We start from the raw sequence: 22,500 nt of genomic DNA, 5'->3' as shown, positions 1-22,500 counted from the left end.
TCATGTTTACTTACGTGGACGCCTCTGAAAATTAAGGAAGCTACAGTTATCATCTGGTTTTTGATATGTGAACGGTAACCAGAATAAACATAAAACTCGAAGAACGACATTAATAAGTTAACGATAATGATAACATTGATATTACTGATATAGATGTTTTTGTACAGAGAAAATACATAAACGTATAGAGAGCGCTACATAAAGGGATGAAATATATACAGTGGTGACTAAATTATCAGGAAGGTGGTGATAATCAAGATCTTAAAGTGATAAACTGGGAGAAACAGTGGGTTCTCATGAGAAGGATGTTCATGTCTGTCTTGAGGCTGAAGGTGATGAAGGTTGCGAAAACAGGAGTGTCATAATGAAAATGATTACGACGACGATGATGATAACGGTCAATATTGTAAATGAGAGTGAATGACTTTATGATGGTGTCTGCATTTATGCTCCTGTTTTCTATCATTTCCGTTGTTGTTGTTGTTGCATATCTTTTTGATGATGACGATGACGATGATGATGACGATGACGATGATCATGATGACGATGATGGTCATAATGATGATGATCATCATGATAATTACAACGACGTTGATCATGAGGATGACAATGGTAATACTGATGACATTAATTATAACTTTGAAGACGATGATGGTGAACATGATAAAGGTGATAAGAATGATAGTGACGATGACGATGACAATGATGAAGACGATGAAAACGAGGGTGACGATGATGCGAGCAATGCCGACCATGACCGTACGACGATCACAATCTCAGTGCATAGGTGACATCGATGCAAATGAACACATTATATATATATACACGTATCGACATATATACAAGTATATATATACATAATGCATAAATGTAACGGCCCTGGCAAGCAGACATTGTGTATACATAAGCTGCAACAGTCAAACATGCACCTTGTGATTCTTACGTAGAGCGGGATATAAAATCTAAGAGAAAGATGTTCAAACTGTGTTCTTTGTTGTATTTGGGTCCCAACCATCACTCACCCCTTTCCACGAATCGTCCTAAATAAAAAAACAAAAAACAAAAAAATCATACGTTGATATTGGTTACTCGACTTCACGTGGTGCACAGCGTCAGGTATTCCAGGGTAACAAAGTAATCCAGGGTAACAAATATTCCAAGGTGACAAGGTTAGATACATGGGTAATCTTAAAGTAAAGTGCACTGGGACAAGGCCTGTGGAGCATGGTGAGGATCTGTATCAAGAATCTTATCATAATTGTGAGTAACATTAAAAATACTGTGAGTAATTACTAGCTGCTATCTTTATCATTCCAAAGCAAGAAGAAATAATCAAGTATATATATATATATATGTATAAAGATATATATGAAATACGGGTAAACCTAACCGTAGTAACATATGCAACTCGCGAATAAACGAACATATATACATAATTACACAATCAGAATACCGCGCGAAGAAACACTAACTTAGATTAGTAACATTGCACGATTTCAATAGCTACAGTATTAAACGTGTATTTATATACATGTATGTGTGTCTTTGTGTGTGTGTTTGCTTGTGTGTGTGTGCGGGTGTATGTGTACTGTACGTGTGTGTGTTGTGTGTGTATGTATTCGAGGAGAATGTAGCTTTTGAAAAAATCATATTTGTCTGCAAATGAACCTGTGTACCTCCATAAATATGTGAATGCACATACTGAGGCAAATGCACGTACACACACGTTTATGCACACACACACACACACACACACACACACACACACACACACACACACACACACACACACACACACACACACACACACACACACACACACACACACACACACACACACACACAATAACGCAAACTCACACACACACACACACACACACACGCACACACACACACGCACACACACGCACACACACACACACACAAACACACACACAAACATACACAGATTTATATACACACACGTCCATACAAACAAAAAATCGGAGAGTACAATGTGCACACACTTTAGCCTATGCAATTTGATTAGATTATTTGACTAACTTCATCACCGGACTTATATCGAATGTTTATGTAAAGAATTCATAAGTATTGTGGTCTTTTCCTTTACTTGTGTTTATGTATTCTGACAATTCAAAGTTTTACTAATACTGTTAACCTGAATTTTACAGAAATGTTTACCCATTGTGATTGCTGAGCTACTTGTCCTGTAATATAAGTAGGGAGTTGGTGTATGTACATATGAAGGTATACATACGTAACTGTACTTGGATACATAAATGTGTATTAACATATACTTATACATACCAATATGAATATTTACATTATATATATATATATATATATATATATATATGTATATATATATATATATATATATATATATATATAAAGCACGTGTACAGAAACCTGCCGATATTGAGGAACTGATATTTTGGAAATATATAAGTATTTTTTTTTTTTTTTTTTTTTAGGGTTGGTATATAATCAAGTGCGGGAGACTATCAATAGGTGTACCAACCCCGTCCCCTAGGCTATCGTCCTTATTGTCATGCTGTTTACCCCCGTACCGTAACACTATTTCCCCTGTACATGTATATGTACCGTGCATGTACAAATATAAATATATATGAAGCTTGAATTCAAATACCTTCACGTTATTCAATCATAGTGCAGGACTGAATGCAAACTACCTGTAATCAGTGACCATGTCATGCACGTAAATAGATATGATATAACCTATTCACAAGTCACCATAAACACTATGTAAATTCTGTCAGAAAATAAGAAATAAAAGACAAATTCATATGCTTAAACTTATCCACAGGTCAGAAATGCATGTATCTCGATATATACATCAAGATAGGTCATGTGAAGACAAGATATAGCGCTCACTAACAACTTAATAGATGCGTAAAATAAAATGAACTAAATAAAAAGTCTTCTGTCCAACCGCTTTAAATTCTATTTTTAATGGCAACGTTCATCAGCCGGCAAACATAGTGTGTAATTTATTTATTTATTTATTTATCTATTAATTTTATTTATTTATTTTTTATTAATTTTTGCTGTGTGACTTATGGTCCGGATGATCAAACCTATTGTCCATCAAAATAAAATAAACATTGGTAGGGACTGTCATATATTACAACCATTCTTTTAGTTGCCCGATACTTTCATGAACGCAACTATTAAGTTGTCCGTGCGTGCAAACTTGTGTAAAAGTGGGTTTGATGTGCGCTTGTGTTATACCTGTGGGCCAGCGGGGAGGGTACTGATACATGTCTATGCATATCAATATACACTCAAATAGACCCCTTCACTACGGTAGCATAGTTTTCAAAATCCATTCTGGCAGACGCCAGACCATTGTATGAAACTAAGAGGGCGAACGATACGGGACAAAAAGGGGTTTCATTTATTCGAAACCCCGGCTTGTGTCCAATCTGCCCCTTGCAAATATATGAATTATCACTTACTCGCCAGAACAAAATCTACAAGGATCGTGACCGCAATGAAGAGGTTAGCTATATCTAAAGGTTAGTTAGGAGCGGTGAATGGATGACAGACATTCCATGTGGTGGGCAAGAGATATACGTGTCTAATTCCAAAAGGCAATACTATATATCCTATAAAGATGCTAAGGGTTGTTCATTCCTAATTCCACCATAGGAACCGAAAAAAATGTATATATACATATTTATATTATATTTACAATAAAACTGAAAAAAATACCTCCTATGACATAATAGTACCTATAGTCTCCACAGTACCTAAGCTAAATTCATACCATCTACAAACGTACACGGACACACACACACACACGGACACACACACACACACACACACACACACACACACACACACACACACACACACACACACACACACACACACACACACACACACACACACACACACACACCTACACACACACCTACACACACACACACACACCTACACACACACCACACACACCTACACACACACCTACACACACACACACACACCTATACACACCTACACACACACACCTACACACAAACACACACACACACACACGCGCGCGCGCGCGCGCTCAAGTATAATCACCTTTCGTGTTTCTCCCCTGGTTCCCATCTATCCCCTTTGCCTCCCTGACCTTCAGTCTACCTATCGCTTTTGCCATTTTCATAAATCCCCATCGTTTGTTTGTTGTTAGGACAGGATATATAAGGTACATCGGCAGCCTTTCTTTTTCGAACCCCCCCCCCCCCGTGTATCACCTGTTTTTCATTTCAGTCAAGAAGGTGTCCATATTCATCAAAGTAACTTTCTGAAGCGTCGGAGGTCTTCCAAAACTCAAGTCTCTCCGTAATACGCTGGAAATACTTTACTGTACTTGTTCTCGTACACCTCACTGTTCTTCTTAGCGTTATCTACACTCTTGCTATGTGCATATGCTCTTTTCACTTATCTCTGTGCCTGTGCATCATATTATTTTTACCCCTGCTCTAAAGACCAAATGTTCCAATTCCCTTTTACATTTAGAACTGGCAACAGATATGTATCCATGCTCATCCTCTTTAGTTCTCTCTTGCTATCTCCTCTTTTACTCATCCTGTCTTATTCTATCTATTTTCTAACCTCTTCTTTAATCTTTGCAGGAAATATGCACACTGGTCCAGATATGTCAATGGTATTCACCTCTTTGCTCCGTGGATACATGGACATCAAAAGGAGAAAGGTAAACAAGTCTGACCAATTCAAACTATAGCACAAGGGAAGACCAGACTGACAGAAGAGCTTTTGGTCAATAAATAGGTCGCATGTTAATAATATGTAGCTAAAAGAAGAAATGGGTAAAAAACAGAACCAGACAATTGGTAGTCATTACAGCATACTGATTAGGTGTTTATCTAAATCAGGGCTTCCCAAACTTTTCAGCTCATCGACCCCCTAGTAAAGTTTAAAATTTTCTATAGAACCCCAAACCATTAAATCACGAATTATATCAGTTTATTATTAGTATTGTTATTGTTATCAATGTTAGTAATATTGATACTATTATAGTTATCATTATTATTACTATCATTACTATCATTACTATTACTATCATTACTATTACTATTATCACTATTACTATTATTATTATTACTACTATTACTACTACTATTATTACTATTATTACTATTATTACTATTATAATTATAATTATTGTAATTGAGGTTTCCTCAAGAATAATGTGGATGAAGGAGATGTGGGTCTTTGTAAGTGCATATGGGCCTGGCAGTGAGAAGAGTGTAGAAGAAAGGGAGGCCTTTTGGATAGATCTAAATGAGTGCATAGAGGATTTAGGAAGAAATGTCAATGTAATAGTACTGGGAGACCTTAATGCTAGGGTGGGAAATGGTCCAATCGATGGAGTGGTTGGGAAATGTGGAGTTCCAGGAAAGAATCGTAGTGGAGAGTTGATGGTGATAATGTGTTTAGAGAGTTGATGATAGCAAATGCAGTGTTTCGGAAGAAAGTCAAGCATAACTACACATGGGAGAGGGTGGTGGAGGGAAGGGTGGTAGATAGAGCGCTAATGGATTATATAGTGGTAAATAGGATTATGATAGGAAGAGTTAAGGATGTACATGTGCTAAGGGGAGAGGGTGGGGGAATATCAGATCATTTTTTGGTGGAAGGTAAGTTGAAAGTGGAGGATAGATGGAAGAAGAGGAAAGGGACAAAAGGTAGAGAGGTTCTTAGAGTGAACTCTTTGAATGAAAAGGAAAAGGAGAAGGGGTACGGAAAGAAGCTGAAGGAGGAGTGGGAGAGAGTAAAGGGTAGAGTAGAGCTGGGTGTGGAGGAGGAATGGGGATGGTTCAAGGAGGGAGTCATAAAGTGTGTAAGGATGGTGTGTGGAACAAGAAGGACGGGGGAAATAGAAGAAAGGGCAGTGAATGGTGGGATGAGGAAACAAAGAAGGTTGTAGAAGAGAAGAAGCGAGCTTTCACAGATTGGTTACAAAATAGGACGAGGGAGTCATACGAGAGGTACAAAGAAAAGAAAAAAGTAAAGCAAAAGGTAAAGGAGGCAAAGAGGAGAGCAGATGTGAAATAGGGTAAGAGTTTGACAGAAAATTTTGAAAGTAATAAAAAGATTTTTGGAAAAAAATTAAGAGGAAGAGGAGGCGAATCAAGTAGAGAAGAAAAGGTAAAAGGTGCAGATGGAGAGATGATAATGGAGGAGAAGGCGGTAAGGGGAAGATGGGCAGAATATTTTCGGGAGTTGCTAAATGTGAAGGAGGATAGGGAAGGAAAGACTGCTGCAGTGGGAAGTACGAAGAAAATGAGAGTGATGAATGAGGAGAATGGAGGAGAAATAAGGAAGGATGAGGTGAAGGCAGTTGTTAAGATGATGAAAGCAGGTAAGGCACCTGGTCTGGATGGATGCCATGCGGAATGTCTGAAAAAGGGAGGTACAGTGATGGTGGACTGATTGGTGAGGTTATTTAATGTTTGCTGGAGAGAAGGTAGAGTGCCAGAGGACTGGAGGAGTGCCTGTATAGTTCCTCTTTACAAGGGGAAAGGGGACAAGTGTGAATGTAGTAGTTTCAGAGGGATTAGCTTGTTAAGTGTAGTTGGGAAGGTTTATGGGAGGATCTTGATTGAGAGGATTAGGAGAGGAACAGAAGGAGTAATTGGTGAGGAACGGTGTGGATTTAGGACAGGTAGAGGTTGTGTATCAGATCTTTGTGGTAAGACAGATATGTGAGAAAGTTATAGGAAAGGGGAAGGATGTTTTTTGGGCTTTTATGGATCTGGAAAAGGCTTATGATAGGGTAGACAGGAAGGCACTGTGGGAGGTTATGCAGATATACGGGATAGGAGGAAAGCTTCTGGGAGCTGTCAAGAGTTTTTATGAGAATAGTAGAGCTTGTGTCAGGGTTGGAAATGGAGAAAGTGAGTGGTTCGAGGTAAAGGTGGGACTTCGTCAAGGATGCGTTATGTCGCCCTGGCTGTTCAACTTATACATGAATGGGGTGGTGCGAGAGGTAAATGCAAGGGTAGTGGGCAAGGGATTGGAGATGGTTAAAGAAAATGGAGAAAAGTGGGAGGTGAGCCAGCTGTTGTTTGCGGACGACACTGCGCTTGTGGCAGGATCGGAGGAGGGATTGAGGAAGTTAGTGACAGAAGTTGGGAGAGTATGTGATAGAAGAAAGCTAAAGATAAATGTGGGTAAAAGTAAGGTGATGAGATGTACAAGGGGTGAAAGTGGCAGTACACTGGAAGTGAGCATTAAGAGAGAGCGACTGGAGGAAGTGGATAGTTTTAGATACTTGGGTGCAAATGTGGCAGGGAAAGGTGGAGTGAAAGTGGAGGTAGAATGTAGATTGAGAAAAGCGAGTAAATGCCTTGGTGGATTAAAGAGTGTAATGAGGAATAGACATTTGGGAATGGATGCTAAGATGAGATTGTATGAAGGAGTGATTGTGCCAACAGCACTGTATGGGGCAGAACCATGGAACATAAGAGAAAAGGAGTTTGAATGTGTTTGAGAAGTATGATAGGTGGTCACTAGGCTGGATAGTGAGAAATGAGGAGGTGAGGAGGAGAACAGGGGTGGAAAAGGAGCTGGGAGATAGGATTGATGAAAGAATATTAGGATGGTTTGGACACATGGAAAGAATGAGTGAAGAAAGAGGTGTGGAGGGAGTGAACATGAGGGACGTCCTAGGATGAGGTGGATGGATGGGGTGAAGGGGGCTTTGGGGAAGAGGGGAATGTCTGTTGAGGAAGGAAGGGAGAGGACGGAAGACAGAGGTGAGTGGAGAATGGTTGTATATGGATGATGTGATTGCATGAGGTGGAATGGGCGGGGGGATGGAGGGTGAGGTACTGAGGAAAATTTGACGCAGCCCGAAGGGGTTTCTCTCCGTCCTCTCATTTTATGCAATGGGGGGGGGGGGTCGCCGATTTAATGAAGCGGCCTTGCTGTGGATGTGCTGTGTCTTGCAACACTACCTCTGATCCAGGGATGACCCGTCATTCAGGAGGTGCTAAGAAAAGAGGGAGGTTGGAGTGTATTCAGGGATGGAATGGGTGGGAATGATTTTATGCCTTTTTCTTTTTGGCTACCCCCCTTGTATTATAATCACCATTAGTATGGTTAATTATTATCATTAGTATTGTTATAATCATTATCGTTACTATTATTACTATCATCATTACAATTATTACTACTACTTTACTATCATTAGTTACTATTATTATAGTAACTGCAATAATAATAGTAACTAATAATTATAATAATAGTAAAGTAGTAGTAATAATTAGTAATAATAGTAACGATAATGATTAATTATTATTTTTACTATCATTATCGTTACTATTATTACTACTTTACTATCATTATTATAATTAGTAATAATGGTAACGATAATGATACTAAAAATAGTAATAATTATAGTGAAAATAATAGTAACAGTAATAAGAATTATTAGTTACTATTTTTACTATTATAATAGTAACTAAAATTTTCACTAATTATTACAACTATCATTGCTGTTATTATTATAATATTAATAGTAGTAACAGTAATTTTTTATTACTGTTATTACTATTATAATTATTGTTACTATTACTGTCATCGTTATTACAATTATTACTAATACTTTTACTATCATTATAATTATTACCGTTATTATAATAGTAATAATTATTATTGTTACTGTCATCATTATCACAGAATAGTAGAATAGTCTATTCTATCCTTCTATCCTATCCTACTATTCTATTCTATCCTACTATTCTATCCTATCCTGCTATTCTACTATTCTATCCTATCCTACTATTCTATCCTACTATTCTATCCTACTATTCTATCCTACTATTCTACTATTCTATTCTACTATTCTATCCTACTATCCTATCCTTCTATTCTATCCTATCCTACTATTCTATCCTACTATTCTATCCTACTATTCTATCCTATCCTTCTATCCTACTATTCTATTCTATCCTACTATTCTATCCTACTATTCTATCCTACTATTCTAGTATTCTATCCTATCCTACTATTCTAGTATTCTACTATTCTTCTATTCTTCTATTCTTCTATTCTACTATTCTACTTTATTCTATTATTCTATTCCTATTATTCTTCTATTCTACTATACTACTATTCTTCTATTCTACTATTCTTCTATTCTACTATTCTTCTATTCTACTATTCTTCTATTCTACTATTCTTCTATTCTACTATTCTACTATTCTACTACTCTACTATTCTACTACTCTACTATTCTACTACTCTACTATTCTACTACTCTACTATTCTACTACTCTACTATTCTACTACTCTACTACTCTACTATTCTACTACTCTACTATTCTACTCTACTATTCTACTCTACTATTCTACTCTTCTATTCTACTACTCTACTATTCTACTACTCTACTACTCTACTACTCTACTACTCTACTACTCTATTCCACTATTCTATTCCACTATTCTATTCCACTATTCTATTCCACTATTCTATTCCACTATTCTATTCCACTATTCTATTCCACTATTCTATTCCACTATTCTATTCCACTATTCTATCCTACTATTCTATTCTACTATTCTATTCTACTATTCTATTCTACTATTCTATTCTACTATTCTATCCTACTATTCTATCCTACTATTCTATCCTACTATTCTATCCTACTATTCTATCCTACTATTCTATCCTACTATTCTATCCTACTATTCTATTCTACTATTCTATCCTACTATTCTATCCTACTATTCTATCCTACTATTCTATCCTACTATTCTATCCTATCCTACTATTCTATCCTATCCTACTATTCTATCCTATCCTACTATTCTATCCTATCCTACTATTCTATCCTACTATTCTATTCTATCCTACTATTCTACTCTATCCTTCTATTCTATCCTACTATTCTATCCTATTCTACTATTTTCTACTACTATTCTATAATACTATTCTACTACTACTATTCTACTACTACTACAACTACTCCTACTACAACTACTATACACGACCTCCATCCTCGTGGAACTGTGTGGTGGAAGCAGCAGGATCTGTCTTCCACAGACACAGTTCATTGGCCCCTCTCCCGCCGATGACTGTGCTCGACAACCCTTTATTTATCTATTTAATTTTTATTAACAATGCCTATTACAAAAGTTCATTTATCCTACTGTCAACCACCGTCTGCTCAAAATCTAGGTTTTGTATGTGTGACGATTTAGGCGGTGGGGACCTTGTACCTCTTAGGCATAGGAGGGCTGATCTTAGGAGTGAGAATGACAATCTACATCTCATCCATGAAACAATGCTGCTTTTGGGTTGTTGTTTCTTTTCAGTCATTACCTCTGCCAGCGGAGCGTAGAATGCCTTTGCTCTAGGACCCATCCCACCTGAGTCACCTGAGTCGTAAAGGTTATAGGAGTGAATGAGCCCTGGTCGTACATCCTGATATTCTCATACTCGTTCCGGAAGTGAGATGCCTCAATAGTTAGGTTGTTGTAACAGGGGACCATCGGATCAAATATTCGCATGTCAAAGAAAGCCAATTGTCCCCGTGTCCAGAAACCTCTTGCGCTGACACCCACTCTTGCTTCATCGGATGTGTTGGAAGTGCGGTATCTGAAGTTCTCCCCTCCTAGTGGGAGTAGTGTTGGTTTAATAGTCACATCCTTGCACACCTGAAGCATTTGGGCAGTGAGATCTCTTACCTCATCATGTCGCATGCAAATGAATCCACCCTGCTTGCATATCATCGCATGGTCCGAAGTAAACTGTACACCACAGGAGCATCTGTTAGGCAGCCCTCCCAACGGCCATCCATACCTCAGGGCAATGGCATCCGTGAATTCTCTTTTGTTCAAGGTGAATCCCTTTGCCCTGATTGGTAGTGCTGTCAGCCAATTGGACGCCCCAACTTCCTGCGCCAATATTATCTTTCTTTTCATACAATTCGAAAGCCGAGCTAGAAGTGATTGAAGTTCCTCCTCCTCCCACCCCTTTGAAATGTTTCTTCTAACTACTATACTACTACTATTCTACTACTACTACTATTACTACTGTTATTATTATAATTTTAGTTATCAATATTGTTATTATCATCATTTTGATCCGTTATAAAATGGGCTAAATGGCAACATTCATCAAGACGACGGCGTTCCAATAATGATACACTTTCACATATACATATAAGTGTTTTAAAATAAATATTAATAATTTACCAATAGCTTTAACAGTGGTATTATACATTCTTTATTTTATTACTATAAGTAATATTCAAGCCAATAATATTACACAAGCTGTTCATTCACGATGTGGTTGTGTGTATATGAGATTCTCCCTACATGGGGAGGAATTTCGACTGAACCGACATGTTTTTCTTTAAGTTTAGATATTGGTTGGTTGATTCAGGATTATTTAATTCTAACCTTTCGACCCAATAGTAATTTACTGACCCCTTTCGACCCCCTAGCAATCTACTGACTCTATTTCGACCCCTTTGATGGTTTCATCGACCCCTGGGGGTCGATATTGACCCCCTAGCAATCTACTGACTCCCTTTCAACCCCTTGGCTATTTGTCGACCCCGAGGATGGTCTCATCGACTCCTAGGGGTCGATATCGACCACTTTGGGAACCCCCGATCTAAATGAATCTTAAAACTCCGAAGATGAGGGAGATAATAAACTGGGTTTTTGAACATAATATCCTGAAGGAGAGACTTTGCTGCAAATTTCTTGATCTACACGAAAACTACCAATAAGGACGATGTTACACAATAGTTGTCATTTCACGGTAACAACGTAAAAGAAGGGATTACAATTAGCTTCTTATGAAGTATCTGCCTTTCTTGGTAAGGAATTCTTCGAAGAGAAGTCACTTGGATAAATATGAACACCTTCTTCGTTGAAAACAACAGACGTGATGCACAAGGTGGCTGAATATACGGACGAGAAAACTTGTTGTACAAAATCTCCCTTCTCTGTAACAACCATAGGGAGAAAACGTAGAACATAAGAATGGAAAAGACTGCAAGAGATCATAAGCCCTATACTAGGCATTTCCATGTCCATTAGCACCTATCATCCCCAATAATAAAGGTATTTAGTTTTTTCTTAAAACAAACAACTGTTTTAGTGCTAACTACATGGTTACTAAGCCTATTAATTCATTATAATATGTATATACATATTATATATATATATATATATATATATATATATATATATATATATGTATGTATTGTGTGCGTCTGCATATATATGTGTGTGTGCTATAAATAAATTGTCTAAATTGAGTCACATTAACAAAACAGTTAGTAATGAAGATTGAGGTTTACCATCAAATAGGCTATCATGAAATAAGTGATACTGTGCAGTCAGGTCTTTATTATAAATAACCAAAAATATTATGTATCTGTGATATTTTTCTTAGCTATCGCTGGATCATGCTGGAAACAGATTCTCCTAAAGTACTCAAATAAACATTGTCATATATGTAGTCGAGAAAAAATATATTTGGTTTATAAGAGTACGGAAAAGTCAAAGATAATAACTAATTTTTGTTGAAGAAGTTTGTGAGGATAAGTATGGGAAGACGACGAAATGGAAACACAGGTCTCTGGGAGAACCTATGTAAGAAGACCAACAGACCTATCGACTGATTTGATGTTGTCTTTCTCTCAACGTCAGTGCTTGAGAAGGAATTAAATCAAAACAGGTCGAATGGTAAAATTCTCTCCGACAAAGATTCCTACAGAGTCCTGTCTTTTTCCCCATTCGTCTTTCCATATTAATCTCTGAGCTTGTGCATATGTACATGATTTTATAGAAGAAAGTGTTCAATTATTAGGGTATGTACGATTATTAGAAAAATTATTTACGCATTCAGACACTCGAACTCATGTACACACGCACGCGCGCACACACGCGCGCACACACACACACACACACACACACACACACACACACACACACACACACACACACGAACCGCTTTGCAAACACGCTCCTTTCGTTCTTGCAACCTCAGGAATATTTTAATCGGGTGAGGCAGCCGCCGCCACCTCCTCCCTGTTTCCTCGCTGGCTCTCAGGGAGTGAATGTTTCTCGGTTCAGGGAGGGTGCCAAGGAAATGAATACGAAAGACAAGTACTAGACAGTACGGAAGGTATTAGTTTAAGATATACTATGATCCGATGGAGTACGAAGGTGTTTAGAAAAGCATAGCACCCAGTAAGGAAAGGGTTACGACTATTAAAATGTTGAAGATCTTCAGTTGTTTTGTTCTGGTTAACCTAACCTAATCTAACTTTTAACCTAATCTAACTTAACCTAATCTAACCTAATTTCACCTAATCTAACCAGGCGTTTTAATTTGGCTATGAAGAGAATCACGGGCTTAAAGGATTTAAAATTTCCTTTTTTTATTTCTTAATCCTGAAATGGAGAGGAGAATACACCAGGAGACTCTTAACTGCTGCCAAGGTCATTACCTTTGCCCTTTGTATTACAGGAGCCGTAGGAGTTGAATTCCATTTTTATGGTGACAACCTGGCCTACGTCACACGACTTCTTTCAGCTCAAGAAGATAATAGAAGATCTTTCTTGTTCATGGTTTCAAATAGTGGAGAGAACTGACACGTCTGGTGATATTTGTTGAACCATTCTTCTCAGCTGAGAAGCAGAATCAAGGAAGAGGAGAATCTCGATTGTAGTTTAACGTGAAAGGAAAGTCCTCAGTGTCAGAAATAATAACATACATAGAACCCACCACCTGTTGAAGATGTTAACTTTTTAACTGCTACTGACGACTCATATATTTGCTTCGACCTTGTTTAACGAAAGGATTAATCATTTCAATGGCACGGTTCTTTATCATTTCTTGGTATATGTTGACTAGTGGTTCCCAAACTAGGGGAACGTGAGGACAATAAAAGGGGGGTGGGGTCGTGAAATTATCTGCTAAAAATCAATGGTTTAATAAGAATAATAAAGTAATTCCAAGAACAAGTATATACAATTACATACGTGGAAATTATAATTCTCAGTCATTCCAATCCGTTTTTTATGCGATATATAATTACGTATGATATATGTGATTATATACCATATACATGATTATATGTGGTATATATCATATACAACATACATAATCATAATTTTGTATGATATATGATTATATATAATATAATTTCATATAGGTACAAATTAGTTGAGGGGGCATGCAGATCTGCTGGAAGCAAAAAGTGGGCTTCATATAAGATATATGAGGAACCACTACGCAAGATGATTTTTTTCAACAGTAGAGTTCTTTGACCCGAGTGTGGTTTCCGTGTAAGAAGACCCTCTTTCAGAAAAGGGGCCTCCTTTCCTTGAAGGACAGTGAGGTTGTTTAGTGCGACTCAGAGAAATCAAGTCAGACATTCTTATTTTTTGTTTAATTAATCTCGCTCTCTCCCCTCTCATGTCATATGAACTATTTCCTTTAACTATAATTCAGTGCATAGATAAATAAAGATGTAAATAGATAGGTAAATAAATAAACAATAAACTGATAAATGAATAAATTAATTAATAGATTGATAGATAATTAGTTGAATATATAGTTAAATATGTAAATCAATAAATAAATAGGAAGATGAATAGATAGATAAAAAAGAGGCATATAAATGGATGAATTGTAAGTAAACAAATAAACAAATTAATAGATAAATAGAAAAATTAATAAATAAACAAATAAACAAGTAAATTAATGTTAATGAATGAATAGAATAAAATGAAGTAAATATGAAATACTTCTATTACAATACTTTATGAGATACTATCAAAACTTCCGTGCCGTGATTTACACATTTCACTGTGGCCATAACTCATCGTTTTCCTTCAAAGGTTAGTGGTATATTAGTTACGGTCACTAATCCAGAAACTTAATGAATTTACTCTCTCTAACACTGTTGAACTCATTTAGCCATGCGAACAGTTTCCTGTTAAACTTTCTATTCGTTTGGGTCTCGTGTGAGATTTTTTCGAAATCCCTCTGGGGTTTATAATAAAATCACCGGGGGGGGGGGCGAGGGTCAGTGAGAGTGAATATAAAAGACTATGGGTGGTATTCTTAAAAAAATCTTTCCTTATATAAATCTTATATAAATCCATGGAAGGGAAAGATTTATATAAGAAAAGAATGTTTTTTTAAGAATGCCACCGTAAGATTCTTACCGTGGTATTCTTAAAAAAAATCTTTCCTTATATAAATCTTTCCCTTTCAAGCATTGATATAAGATTTATATAAGGAATTAATCGATGAACGTGTCGATACCTTTTGGGATGAATAAAGTCATCTGGCGAGGTGATACTACTTCTCTCATTAAGTCAGGAGGCTAAGGCCGGCCATACACTATCATGTGCACCTCACAGGTACGCCTGAACAGTCACGCCTGTCAGGTATACCTGATAGTGTATGGCGGGAAAAACTAGCCTCTCAGGCGACCTGACAACTGATGAAAATTCGATCAGTTGTCAGGTCGCCTGAGATAATAAGGAGAGAAAGTACAGCTCATCTTCTCGAGAATCCATGGCATACCTAACAGGCGTAACTTTTCAGGCGTAACTGTCAGGTGTAACTGTCAGGTGTACATGATAGTGTATGGCCGGCATTATATCTGGGGCCGAAACTTTCACCTTTGTTGCGCTAAGCAACTCCCACAAAACCATGGGAGGACGCACGTGAGTACGGCGTGGGCAGGGCTATTGCGCGCCACCAGCGACAGCCGTTGGAGATCAAACCTGGTTCTACGTTGTAACAAGATGAGATCGAAGCCTAACATGCCACTGTTGAATTTTCTATAGTCTATACAAGGTTTTAGTCCTCTTCGAAAACCTAAAAGAAAAAGAAAAGAAAGAAAGAAAGAAAAAAATCTTCTTTGACCTCCTCCACTTACTCCTTCACCTATTCGTCTTCCCCCACCTCCTCCTTCTCCCCTCCTCCTCTCATGTTTCCTCGCCTTCCTCTTTCTTCTTCCGGTTAAGCTTCATTCCCTTTTCATCTTTCTACTTTTTGTCTTTATTCTCTTACTTCTGCTCTTTTTCCCATCTTCCTCCTGTTCTTTCTCCTCTATATGTTAATAAACTGGAAAAATTAGAGACAGAAATCAAACAAGTACATCCCAATTTAGAAAACAGAAAACCTATACAGAAGAGAGCATGGCAGAAATGAATTGTTGCAATGAAGGGAAGAAGACGTGTACCCATGCGAGACGAGCGTGTGTGTGTGTGTGTGTGTGTGTGTGTGTGTGTGTGTGTGTGTGTGTGTGTGTGTGTGTGTGTGTGTGTGTGTGTGTGTGTGTGTGCGCGTGTGTGTGCGCGTGTGTGCGTGTGTGCGTGTGGGTGGGTGTAAGAGAGAGAGAGAGAGAGAGAGGGAGAGAGAGGGAAAGAGAGAGAGAGAAAAAGAGAAAAATATAATAGACAGAAGAGAGAGAGAGAGAGAGAGAGAGAGAGAGAGAGAGAGAGAGAGAGAGAGAGAGAGAGAGAGAGAGAGAGAGAAGAAGAAGAGGGGGATCTTGTGCGCTTAGTTAATTTGTGCCCATCATTATGGTTCAGGTCTCTTTGCTTTCCACCTTTGCCTGGTTATTCTCGCTTTCTTTCTAAGTCTTCTTTTTCCTCCTCTTTCTACACACTTCCCTTACTTCATCTGTTTCATTTTCCTTTCCTTTTCACAATTATCATAACGTAGTTTCTCCATATCTCTATTACCCAAAGAGTATTTGGTTCATGAATCTTTAAGCTCCATTTCGACTTAATGATGACTTTTTCTACTGGCCTTCTCAAGTTATTATTGGTCTGTTCCTCCCCCAATTTGATCTTTTGATATTTTGCTTAATTTTTTCTTGTGTCCACTGCCGCCGCCGCCAAGTAATTTTATTCAGACATGAAGAAACCCTGACGAGCAAAATCGTTAAAGACTCGATTAATTTCTTAATAGATAAACTTATCTTTAGGTTTAATCTATCTCCCATCTAGGCGATTTTTGTTAACTTCGCGAAGAGTTAAAGGGGTGAAAATAATCATAATACTCTTATAATGTTGTTATTAAAACTTGAAATTATTTACTAGACTAGCAAGTTGATTTCTTCTTCAGCAAGCAGATTTCATTCAACCGAAGCAACATTTGCATCTGTGAAGGGTCATTGAGGAAGTGATGTTGCAATGGACTACAGGTCGATACTGGGCTTCGGACATTATTTGCATAGAACAGTTAGTCCAATATTTCTAAACCTTCCTTAGAGCGTTCCTGAGCTGACGAGTCAAATCGAGGTATTTGAGGAAGTTTCCACCCTGATTACAATTCGGAGAGACTGGCCGTTTCGAGGGGTTCACAGTGAAATAATAGATAGATAGATAGATGGATAGATAGTAGATAGATAGATAGATAGGGAGACAGATAGATAGATAGATAGGCAGACAGATAGATAGGCAGACAGATATATAGATAAATAGGTAAGTTATCAAAAATATGAATTAAATAATTAGTAAATAAACGAATAAATAAACGAATGAAAGAATGAATGAATGAATGAATGAACTAATTAATAGATAAATGAGGTAAATGCATTCCTTGCGTGTCTCATTGTTTCTCTTTCTCCGTCTCTCTCTTTCTATGGCTCTGTCCGTCTGTCTCTCTCTCTCTCCCTGCCTCTCACTCTGTCCCTTCCTTGTGTCTCTCTCTTCCGCTCTCCCTGTTCCTCTTCCTGTTTCTCTCTATGTCCCTCTCCTTCTCTCTCTCTCTGTCGCTCTCCCAGCTCCCATTTTCTCTCTGTTCCTCTCTCTTTCTCCTTCTCTTTTTCCCTATCACTCTCTCTTTCTCCCTCTCTCTATCTCTCTTTGTACCTTTCTCTCTCCTTTCCTTCTCTCTCTCTCTCTCTCTCTCTCTCTCTCTCTCTCTCTCTCTCTCTCTCTCTCTCTCTCTCTCTCTCTCTCTCTCTCTCTCTCTCTCTATCTATCTGTCTGTCTCTTTCTCTCTATCTCTCGTTTCCCTTCACCGTACTTCATATTTTTCTTAATCATCTTTCTCCTTGACCTTATATTTTCTCTTTCTCCCTCTCAATATTAGCGTTGTCTATATAATTACTTTTGTTCGTATTATTTCTCACATCCCTACAGTACTCCTTCCTCCTTCGTTTGGCTTTTTTTTTTTTTACCTCATTCCTTTCCCTTCCATTTCCATCTTCTTTTTCTTCTTCCCTTCCATTTCTAGCTTCCATCTAACATCCTTTTTTTTTCCTTTTACCTTCTTTCTTTGTTCTTACTGTTGTCCTTTTTTTATTCCACTTTACTTATTCCGTTTCTTTCTTTCTGGTCTTACTTTTCCACTCTTCTTCTTTTTCATCCACTCCTTTCTTCTCTCTTCTTTCTCTTTTCCAACGTTTCGTTTATCCTCTCCCCTCTCTTTCCACTTTTTCCTCTTCTGAGATCCCTTTCCCAGCATTTCTTCACTAGTCCTTTCCAGGCCTCTTATGGTCTCTTTTCTAGAATCTCCTATTTCTCCCGTTCCACTTTTCCCTCTCTCCAACTCTTCTTCTATCTCTCCTCATTTCCTCTCTTTACCTCTCATTTCCAAGCCTTACCCCGACTCTTCATTCCCCTTCTCTCATTTCCTTAGGTCATCAAGCTAAGCTATCTTTCCCTTTCATTTGCTTGGCTTTCTCTACGCTACTAATTACTCATCATCGTTCATACAACATATCTCTTACTCTAATTCTCCTCTAACCTCTCTCACTTTTCCTCTTCCTCTTTCTCCTCCTTCCTTTCTTCCTCCTTCCCCCCCTTCTTCACTTCCACTTCTCCTCCCTTCCCTTCCTACTTCCATCATCTCCTCCTTCTACTCTACCTCTCCCCTCCCTCTCTCTACTCTCATTACTATTCTGATCTTGATTTTAATTGATCATTATTTCCTTCTTTCTCCTCAAGTGATTGTCAAATAACTTTTTTATGTACATATAGATACATCGATCGATCCATCCATCCATCCATCCATCCATCCATCCATCCATCCATACATACATACATACATGCAAACATGTAGGAATACATACATACATGCAAACATGTAGGAATACATACACATACATACACATACATACATGCATACATACATATATACGTACATACATACATATAGGCATACATACACATATACATAAATACATACATACATATAGAAATACATACATTCATACACATACATACATATATATATACATACATACATACGTACATATATATATACAATCGCTGGCTTCGCCGCCATGGCTTAGCCATGGGCGCTTGGCCTGCAGCTCTCCGCGCTTTGATAGCGGATACTTCGCACCCTGTCCTTTGCTCGAGGCCAATTGCCACACTCTACAACATAAACGTATGGAAATGCTGGACAAAGTGTTGTACGAGTGGTTTTTCTCTTAAAACGTCTGAAGTTGCAACTATATGAGGCCCAATGCTGCAAGAAAAATCCAAAGATTTTACTGAAAAGATGTCAACTGGAAAATCGTGTCAGTTTTCAGATGGATGGCTTCACAAATTCAAGAATAGGCATGGAATACGTCGTATTAATGTGTCTGGAGAGGCAAAATCTGCTGATTTACCTTCTGCAGAGGACTTTATTAAGCTATGTTTTCATGGTAAAGATTTGCATCTCATCTCAAATTTTCTCTCGCATACACCAATGCGTAGCGCGCATATATATATATATATATATATATATGTATATATATATATGTATATATATATATATATATATATATATATTAATTTTTCTTTCCTCTTCTTCTTATCATAGATTTGCAAAAATTTGTTGCCGATTGCGATCTGAAACCGGAGCAGATCTACAACGCTGATGAGACCGGCCCGTTCAACCGCTGTCTACCGATATCTACACTAGCCAGTGAAGTAGAGGAAGCCGCCAAAGGATTCATATAAAGCAAAGGTAGACTGACGGTGGCAGATAGTGAAGAAGAAGACAACCCTTTGCCGAAAATGTTGTGGAAGGATACAGCGAAGGGTCTAGCAGTTGTTTGTGAAATTTGCAGAACAGTGCATATTCATGAGCACGCATGATGTGATATTACTTCACTGTATTCAAAATGAGTTCTTGTTACAAAGAGAGAAAAATTCTAAGCAAAGAGACATCAGATATTTTATGAAAGTTGGTGCAAAAAGTTCAGTGAAAGAAAACTCGAGTATAGAGGTGAACTCACCCTCGCAGCCATCAACACCGAACGCGGCCGCTCACAACTCCGTCGTAACACTATCAGATGCTGTGATGATTTTAACTGATGTATATTGATTGGATTTACTCTATACTGATTGAATTTACAATATACAAATATGTAGATGTTTACTATTAAATTCTAATTAAGGTTTATCAATAAGTGAATGAATAATATAAACAAATTTATTTTTTTAAAGTGTCCTTTTCTGTATCCGGCATTTTCTCGTATACAGTATGTCTTCGGTCCCATTGGTGCCGGATAAAAGGGCTTTTACTGTATATATATATATATATATATATATATATATATATATATATATATATAATATATATATATACATATATATGTATACATATACTATGAAGAAATATCAGCTCAGGCAGAAATGATGAAGAGATGTTCGTAATCGGTTTTAACTAAAGAAAAATGTAAAGTAGAGAGAGGAACAGTAACGCCAAGTTATATAAAATAAATGTTGAAGTGAAAGAATTTTGGAAACTACTGGATAAAGTAGACATGGGATAAGCTTCGAGACCTGATGGTATCTGAAATTACATTTTGAATGATGTACGAGATTCATAACCTAATTGTGTCCTCATTGAAAGGATAGCATTACAACATTGGAGAAGTGTTGATATAGTACAGATTTGTAGAAATTTAAGAGAAAATAGCTACAAAAGAGTCCTGCTGCCCAGTATGAAATTCAGTGTTTGCGAGGGAAATGCATAGGAGAGGGGAGTTAAACATTTTAAAGAAAAACATATTTTGGAAGATGGTACAAGACACAAAAAGACTCTGGATCCTTGAAGCACTCTTAATTCGAGAGAGAATGTCCTCAACGAATCTGAAATCACAGGAATTCATGGTCATCCCGTTCTCAGAGGAGAGACACTCACTCGACGAGTAACTCAGCTCGACTGATGACGTCACTGCTCTAGATAGTTTCACCTTGGCGGTAGGGTCTACAGGGGTCATATTATTGTTAATTACCATTTTTTGTATACTTTTTCGTCCGCTTTGTAAACGGAAGACATGAAGTGTTTATAGTAGGAAACAATGCTACGAGGTGTTTCTTATGACGAAGGATCCTGAAACTTCTTGTCTTTTACAAAACAAAAAGAACGTCCAGCCTCTTATTGAGAAACAGCGGCCTCTCACAAACAAGGCCCTTCCAAGAGGTGGACCTGATATATCAATATTCTTGTAGCACTGGTGACTGAAGTCGCCTTAATTCACGGGATATAAGTTACGTTTCTACCACATTGACTTAAAGTATGACAGCATATCTGCAGGATGTGAATATTCTTCGTCACACCAATAACACCCATGGCAATCTCCCTTAGCACTTAACAACTGGTGTGCGTGTGTATCTATACGTGTTTACAGTAATACAATACATATAACACGTTTCCACATTTAAACTTCTGCTGACGACCTTCTCCAACCTTTCTCCCCTTCTCCCCTCAGTTATTACCGTCTGTTACACGTCTTGTTTCTTTTTTTTTTCTCTCCTCTTCCTTGACATTCCCCTCCATCCTCTATCCTTGTGTCCACTACCCCACTCTTCTTCACCTCCTCATCTTTCTCTTTCAATCTTTGTTTCTTTCTGTTTCCCTTTCCTCCCCCATTCTTTTCAACTTTTTTTTCCTCATGTGCCTCTCTAGTCCTCTTGTTTTTCCTCTTCCTCTTCTTACATTCTTCCTGCTTCTCTCACTATCACTCTTCCAAGGATTCTCTTGTTCTTCGTCTTACATTTTCTCCTAAAATTCTCCTCCTTTTACTTCAATCTTCTTCCTCGTGTTTTTGACTTCATTCTATTTTATCTTTACGTTTTCCTTACTGCCTTTCTCATTTAGTGTGCAGATGAGAATAACTGATATTTAGTTTTCATATCTTCTTATGTATTTTCTAAGTGTTGACATTCAGTTAAGTATACATGCAATAATGATATTAATGATAACAATGATGATGTGTATAATAATAACAATAATGATGATAATATTAATAATAATGATAATAACACTAATAATAATAATAATGATAATGATGATTATGAAAACAATAATAGCAACAATAACAACAACAAAAATAAAATAATAATAATAATAGTAATAATAATGATAATGATAATAATAATAATAATAATAATTAATAATAATTAATAACAATAATGGTAACATCAATAAGAACAAACAGTAGATAATCTCACCAGCCAGTC

At 37.4% G+C, this 22,500-nt stretch overlaps 1 protein-coding gene across 1 annotated transcript in view; it reads right to left on the bottom strand.

The window, feature by feature from the left end:
• The window catches only part of LOC143019043 (lachesin-like), a 193,685-nt gene that overhangs the window by 21,089 nt on the left and 150,096 nt on the right, over positions 1–22,500 (bottom strand). Inside the window, exon 3 of the mRNA XM_076174743.1 lies at positions 1,023–1,040. Within this exon, the coding sequence (XP_076030858.1) occupies positions 1,023–1,040 (18 nt within the window). The remainder of the gene's footprint in view (positions 1–1,022; positions 1,041–22,500) is intronic.

The sequence above is a fragment of the Oratosquilla oratoria genome, chromosome 36, assembly GCF_046742065.1.
Source record: "Oratosquilla oratoria isolate Oo_2021 chromosome 36, ASM4674206v1, whole genome shotgun sequence".
NCBI classification, from domain to species: Eukaryota; Metazoa; Arthropoda; class Malacostraca; order Stomatopoda; family Squillidae; genus Oratosquilla; species Oratosquilla oratoria.
This window is presented reverse-complemented; position numbering and strand designations above follow the sequence as displayed.